Source organism: Gadus morhua, chromosome 11 (assembly GCF_902167405.1).
Source record: "Gadus morhua chromosome 11, gadMor3.0, whole genome shotgun sequence".
NCBI lineage: Eukaryota > Metazoa > Chordata > Actinopteri > Gadiformes > Gadidae > Gadus > Gadus morhua.
Genome location: NC_044058.1, coordinates 8,814,826 through 8,822,325, shown reverse-complemented (window position 1 = coordinate 8,822,325; position 7,500 = coordinate 8,814,826). Strand labels below are relative to the sequence as shown.

Below are 7,500 nucleotides of genomic sequence, written 5' to 3'. Positions count from 1 at the left end.
TACAGCCTCCTGGTCTACGGTAAGGATCCGCGGCTACCTTGACAATTCGTCTACAATTTGCTTCAGATTCGGTGTTATTATTTTTTAGACCCACCTTTGAGCCGTAGTCATGTTCCTCCACTCGCAGACCGGCGGGGACTCATTAAATATTGATTGGATATCGCTATGGATCTCCAGGCAACAAGCCCCGGCAACAAGGGCTTTGTGCTTGGTTACTGCGACACGGCGCTCTGCCGTGCCCTTTGATGGCCTTACCTATCGTCTGCGTTTCACCAGGGAAGCTCACAGGGGAGATCTACTGGGGTGGCGCCCTGATAAATAAACCAGCAGCAGGTGGTATCAGACCGGAGACATCCTGGTAAATCAAAGGGGTCTTGGCGGGACACGCCGACATACTCGGTTGCAGGGGATGATGTGGGGGGAAGGGGGGGGGGGGGGATTTCATTTTCAACAGGAAGGATAAACCATGCAGCTCGTCACCAGAGACCAAAACATGGATCAGAGGCCGGGCAGAGAGGGCCACTGGTCCTCTCTGCCACGATCACTGGGGCTTAATCTTCTTCCTCCTCCCTGGTTTTAGATACCTTGTCTGCACGCCCCCCCCCCCCACCCCCCCCCACCCCCCAAAACCCCTATTTCTACTGTCAAACTCCACAAACACAATGAGGAGGAGGCAATGGAGCAGGTGCTTCCATTTAAGATTGAGGAGGGATCCAGGGGATGTTTGGGAGCTGCGGTGGTGGAGGGTCTCGCAGGAGATGAAATGCGGTTACAAGAGTTACAAGAGTTGGAAACTGCAACTACATCCTTTCTCTGGATGCAGTCGGTGTGGCCCTGGATAGAGGAGCGGTTTGTACGCTGTGTGAACCAGGGGGATCATGGGTACATTTTTTAAATCTCACTCCAGATTTCCTTCGTATCTGAATCTGAGTTTGTATCAAAAGGAGAGAACGCAGCCTTTCTTCTTGCGTACCTTTATTTTGGCACGCCAAGCCCCTTGATGCATTTTACAACGTGTATAAACATTATTTGCCTTTGTAGTCTCCTGATTTAGGTCAAGAGTGGGAGAAGTTGGTAGTGGTAGCGTCCTGGGTCCTGGTGAGGAGGCAGCCTCACTGTGGGGAGGACTCATCATTACAGTCTCGCCGGGCTGCTAACGAATCCCGTGGCCATTAAGGGAACCACTTCTAACGGCATACCCGCCTACAGTGCTGCTTCTACCCCCCTCTCCCCCTCACCCATTTATCCAGGACTGGTTCCTTCTGCCATTACACTCAAACACACCTGATTAACCGAAGAGAAGTAGGCAGAGGATGAGAGCTACAAAATGGAGGTGTGTAATGGGCTGTTATGGCCGAAAGGTTGCTTCGCTGCACACTCCTACATGAACAGACATACACACACACACACACACACACACACACACGCACACACACACACACACACACACACACACACACACACACACACACACACACACACACACACACACACTGACACACACTGACACACACACTTTCATCTTTAAGTTTCACACACATTTCACACACATTCAGAAGTACAATAAGAAGCACACAGGAAGTAAAATAGCACATAGAAGAATGCAATGAATGACAACCTCCCTTACATGCACGTGAGGCGAGATTTCTATAGAAAAAGCTTAAGAAGCTTGAGAGAGAGAGAGAGAGAGAGAGAGAGAGAGAGAGAGAGAGAGAGAGAGAGAGAGAGAGAGAGAGAGAGAGAGAGAGAGAGAGAGAGAGAGAGAGAGAGAGAGAGAGAGAGAGAGGGAGAGAGAGAGAGAGTGACAAAAGGGGCGAGATGAAAGGTGACATGCCTTGCTACCCATTGCACCCTCTCTCTTTCTCCACCTTTGGCTCTCTCCAGCTCTCTGCCTCTTAGTCTCTGCGCCTCCTGCTCTGCTTCGAGAAGGTTAAACATGTCTGCCTCTGATGTGCACTGCCTCCCCTGAAGAGCCCTGTCTCTCCTCCGCTTCCTTCCCTTCCCGTCGTCCTCGCTCCTCGCCCCCCCCACTCTATATCGCAAACTATCGCAAAGTTATTACTTCCCATCGTTATTTCTCTTTACGTCAATGCAACCGCTGAACTTTCCATTTATTTCACTCTCTGTCTCTTTGAAACCAGATCCTTGTTCTTTCTGGTCTATGTGTCATCTCTCTCTCTCTCTCTCTCTCTCTCTCTCTCTCTCTCTCTCTCTCTCTCTCTCTCTCGCTCTCTCTCTCTCTCTATATCTCTCTCGCTCTCTCTCGATCTCTATCTGTCTCTATCCCACACACGCACGCACGCACGCACGCACACACACACACACACACCACACACACACACACACACACACGCACACACACACACACACAGACACACACATACATACAAACACACAAATACACACATAATTAAACATACAGACATACAAACACACACACACACACACACACACACACACACACACACACACACACACACACACACACACACACACACACACACACACACACACACACACACACACACACACATACAAACAAAGTCCTTGCTCTAATTAACAAAGCTTTAATTAACTAAATGTCTTAAGTTATAGTCAGTCACATGATTCTGGGAAACATAATTAGAAGCTCCCATAGCTTCTATAACACACCCCGCCCCCAGCTTCTGGACTGGGAAGAGGATTTCCAGAGATCAGCTCTTTAAATCCCCCTGCCAAAGTCCTGAACTACGAGTGGCTCAGGTACTTAAAGAAACCTGCTCTACTGCTGACCCAATGATATTGAAACCTTTATTTCCCTAAAGAGGTTAAAATCGAAGCTTTGCTTTCAAGTGTAACACTAATCTGTTGGATGTATTATTTTAAAGCAGGTCTTTGTTTTTAAGCTGCGGCTTCGTCTTCCCTCTGTCTTCTGATTACTGATGATGTGGACTTCTGCTGCAGTGGTTTGGGGGGGGCTCTCCATGCTTTACACTCTTCTGTCTGAGGTTTCAACACTCAGGACCTCTCACACTCACTGCCGCACCTGACCAGTTGAGGAACAGACTGGCAGAGCAGTCAGTACATTAAAAACGACATTGCATTAAATGAAAAGACCAGACACTGTGCCATAAGCAGGTAAACAGCGGTGTAGCAGCAGTGCAATAATGGCCTGGTCCAACGGGAAATAATCAGTCAAACAGCATTCAGCATGAAGTCCAGTGCAGTGGCAATAATTGGTAGATGATGGGACTGATATAGCTTATTATAACTGATAGAGTACAGGTGTGTCTTTCTAATATGCGGTACTGCCGGTGGGTAGAAGCAGTTAATGGATCTGGCTCCGTTCTGATCCCCTCTCAGATGGAAGATTGGTGGGAGAGCAGATTGCATTCTGGGTAACACATATACAATTTCAAAAGTGAGCAGAAGAGATTACCAATTATTCGATATCTGCCGTTATCAAACACATTTTTGTGTTGATATAAGATGAACCCTTTTGAAGAGATAGTGTAGCTACTTTGTAAAGATTATGATAATGAAGGCTCGTGCAACAGTGTGTAAGGTTTCAAAGTGAGGAAGATAATTGTTCAGGGCGGGAAAACAGTAGGCTATAGCTATTTGTTGAGCAGTGGCTTAAAAAATGACTTTGGTAACATATCATGAGTTTTATGGTAATGTCGTAGCCAATTCTTTTATTTTTTTAAACGTTTGACATATTGCTTTAATAATAGGCTCTGTGTTCTGCACTTAGCTCTTTATTCCCCACTAAGAGGAGTACCAAAATAAAATACCAAAATAATTTTACTATATATTCCCTGCTGTTTCTTCATCTCATCCACACATTTTTGGCAGCGGTCTCAGAGTAGATATATTTAATGACTATAAGGTTTTCTCCTTGCTCCCCCTCTCCCATCCCGCTGAACTTTTGTTTTGAAGGGCATCTTGTACGCCTACCCAGCGGGGGGCCGTGATGTTTGACAGGGCGGAGAGGAACGGAATGAGCATTGCATAATGAGCATGGGGAAAGTGTTGTGGGGCAGCACAGGAACACAGACAAGGCGCTAGAGATGGAGGTCAAAGTCAGGTTAACTTCGGCCACCGCAGGCAGTCAGATAAATGGGCTGATCAAATGAGTCGTGTGTCTGCCTCCCCCAGTGGGAAATAACTTCAGACACAGCAGGACATGGGAGCTGGACAAGTCTGTGTGTTGGGGCTTTTTTACGTGTGTGTGTGTGTGTGTGTGTGTGTGCGTTTTTGTGCACGTGTGTGAGCTGGTGTGTGTATGTGTGTGTGTGGTTTATTTTGTGTGTATGTGTATGTGTGTTTGTTAATGGTAGTGGAGTTTCTTCTGAAAGACCTATGTTTGTATACATGTTGCTAGAGTTGAAGTTGGAGTTGAAGAGCCGAGAGAGAGAGAGAGAGAGAGAGAGAGAGAGAGAGAGAGAGAGAGAGAGAGAGAGAGAGAGAGAGAGAGAGAGAGAGAGGGAGGAAGAGGAAAGAAGGGAAGAACCTTCCGAAAGAATGATTCAGCAGAAACAGAATGATAATATTAAAATCAGCGTGTGCAGGAAGAAACTAATGCTCTATCTGGTGGCTAGGTGTCAAGCTTCCCTCTGTGACGGTTGCTTCCCATCTGGGCCCTACATGCCAAGCAAGGAATCAGCCAAAAGTAACTGCCAATTTGTCGCAGGTGCTTTGGGCACTGTCAGCTTGTGAGGGGAGCCAGACAAGATCGGGGCGGAGGAAAACCCAGAGCAAAGCGAGAGACTATAGGGGCTCTCAGGGCAGACTGCAGTATGACAGAAACGTGAGCCATTGAAGCAAGGTGTTATTCTGCTCAGCTTTGTGCATATGTGGGTGTTTTGGGATCTGTTTCTCAGTGTTGTTCTAGTCCTGTGTGTTTGCGTGTGTGTTTATGTGTGTGTTTGTGTACACTTGAGAGCTGGAAAAAGTAGTAGAAGGAAAGGTGATTCCAAAGTTTAATTTTGTTTTCATCTCTGAGAGTGTGTCTGTGTGTGCGTGTGTGCGTTTGTGTGTGCGTTGGAATAAGTATGTTTATTTATGCATACTTTTTAAGCTCGAAACCTTTGCAAAAGCTGAAAATCAGTAATCAGTGTTGATAAAGGCCAAGGATAATGCCATACTGAGTATGCCTACACACACACACACACACACACATACACTCACAACCACCTCAGGGATGTGAATGCACGCCAAAACCGTGCACATCTGATGTTGCTGTGCACAGTTCTTTTATCTCCGCTGTCACCGTTGCATGCATTCGTGCTTGTGAGTGTGTGTGTGTGTGTGCATGTTTGTTTGTGCACATGCATGTGTGTGTGCTTGTGCTTGTATGTCGTGTGTGTGTGTGCGTGTGTGTGTGCTTGCGCATGAACGCGTGTGAGTGTGTGTGCATGTGTGTGTGTGTGTGTGTGGGTGTGTGTGTCGCCAGAAGAGAATGTGGCTGATAGTCTGAGGAGAGCCCAGAGGAGCTGCTTATGTAATTGAACTGAGCTGCAGCACTCAGATGAATCACCAAGCCAATAAAAACCCATTCAAATGGAATTGTACGAGAGAGAGAAGAGAGAACGAGCATAGAGAATGTGTTTGAATCTTACAGAGAGAGATAGAGAGAGAGAGGTGAGAGAGAGAGAGAGAGAGAGAGAGAGAGAGAGAGAGAGAGAGAGAGAGAGAGGGAGAGGAAATAGAGGATGAAATGTGTTGAGGAAGGAGAGCATGCGAGATGGCAAGATAGCGAGTAAACGAGAGCAAACCTTTACACAATTTTGTATGCGTTGGAATTTAAAGTGTGTGTGTGCGTGCGTGCGTTCCCCTTCACACCTGTATGTTCCTTCGGCGAGCATGTGTGGAGAAAAGCTATCAACAAGACACAGCGGGGGAGCGTGAAGCGAGGGAAGGAGATGAATGAATAAATGGTTTAATAGAGAAGGAGAGAGAGAGAGGGGTTGGAGGGATGTATGGATGAGTCACAGGGAGAGAGAGCCGTGTTGTGACCAGGGGATTAAGGTGTCTGCCCGGCTCTGTGTAATGAGCCATGGGCATAATTGCATTGAAGAAAAAAAAACAAAGACCTTCATATTAATGAAGTCGGGTCTCTTTAGAAAAAGGGAAAAGGGAAAGATTGAATGAACAAATGGGAACAAAGGTGAGAATAAAAAAGCCTCGATGGGTTGGTCTGGCTGGCTGGGGTTAAAGGTTTACAACAAATAAGCGAGTGGCAAGGGAACAGCTAAAAACTCCTGTGTGGCGCTGTCTACTGTGAGTTACAAAGTTGGCTCCGGAGGGGAATTCTCCAACCAATCAGCGATGACCTTGACGGCCCCGGCTGGCAGACCTGTGCGTTTCGGCCCGCTGATTTACAAGCGGACTGCGGCTGTTGGAATAGGCAAGGCGAGGCCAGGAGAGCCAGGGAATGAATCTTACTTTTAATGGGCTTTTGTGCCTTTATGGAACAGCACAGGGAGACAAGACAAGGCCCGTTGGTTGGAGGAGACAGAGAATGACCTGTAACATGGGACCGCCGGTTGCTACTCAACTAATGGCCTGTACGCAGTAAGCAGCAGCAAACAAGGGAGTTTTACCCAGTTGGTTTGAGAAGTGGTTCTCAAACTAGTTAGCTTACGAGCCCTGAAATTATTTGGGCTGAACCTTGTCTCTTGACCTCCTCCCCAACACCTCAGAAATGGGGCAGGCATGTTTACATAGACTCACAAATAAGCACATACACACACACACATACACACACTCACACACACAAACACACACGTATACACACACTCATACACACACGTTCACACACCAGCACAGATGCCTACTGACAGAGTAAAATGATTACCCTTCCAGAAACAATTTGGCTTTCTACTATAAAATCCTAACCCTACTATAAAATAAAAAGGATAGAAATGGAAAATGATACTTTTTGGACAATTTGGAAGCCATCTCACGCCCATCCCCCTGAGTGGGGGTCAGGACCCCCACTTTGAGAATCACCGGGTCAAGCCAACCAGTCACCCTGGAAGTGGATCCAAAAAGAGGAACACGGATCACAGCTTCACACACACCCTGAAAAAGAGAAGCACATGTGGTTTCCTCGGGCGTGCGGGAGGCTGCGGCGACGAGATACGAGGAGGAGGGGAATCATTATCGCGCGCGGCGCCGCATCCATCGTCTAGAAAGCACATGGGCTGCGTGCCTGATTGGCAGCCACACAGTGTTAATGAATAACAATACGATGTTACAGGGGGTGGAGGGGGGAGGTAGGCAGGGGGTAGGGGGTAGGGGGGGGGGGGGGGGGGGGGCTATTGGGCACCGCGGTGCGGCAGCTGCACGTCGTTGTCCTTAATTAAGCTGAAGAGAGCGGGTAAGGGGGCGGGTAGGGGAACGGGTAAGGGAGCGGGGAAAGAGGAGCAGGCTCGTCGAAGGAGCGATAGAACGAAAGCGAGGAGCAGAGGAGGTGTGCAGAGGAGGTGTGCAGAGGAGGTGTGCAGAGGAGGTGTG

The 7,500-nt window shown here is 47.8% G+C and overlaps 1 protein-coding gene across 4 annotated transcripts in view; it reads left to right on the top strand.

Moving 5' to 3' along the window:
• cadm4 (cell adhesion molecule 4) overlaps positions 1 to 7,500 on the top strand; it is a gene marked incomplete at its 5' end in the record, with an annotated part of 42,061 nt that overhangs the window by 22,970 nt on the left and 11,591 nt on the right. For all 4 annotated transcript variants that reach the window (XM_030369675.1, XM_030369676.1, XM_030369673.1 and 1 more), the window contains 1 exon segment: positions 1 to 19. This exon segment is cut by the window's left edge and continues 154 nt beyond it. In XM_030369675.1, the coding sequence (XP_030225535.1) occupies positions 1 to 19 (19 nt within the window).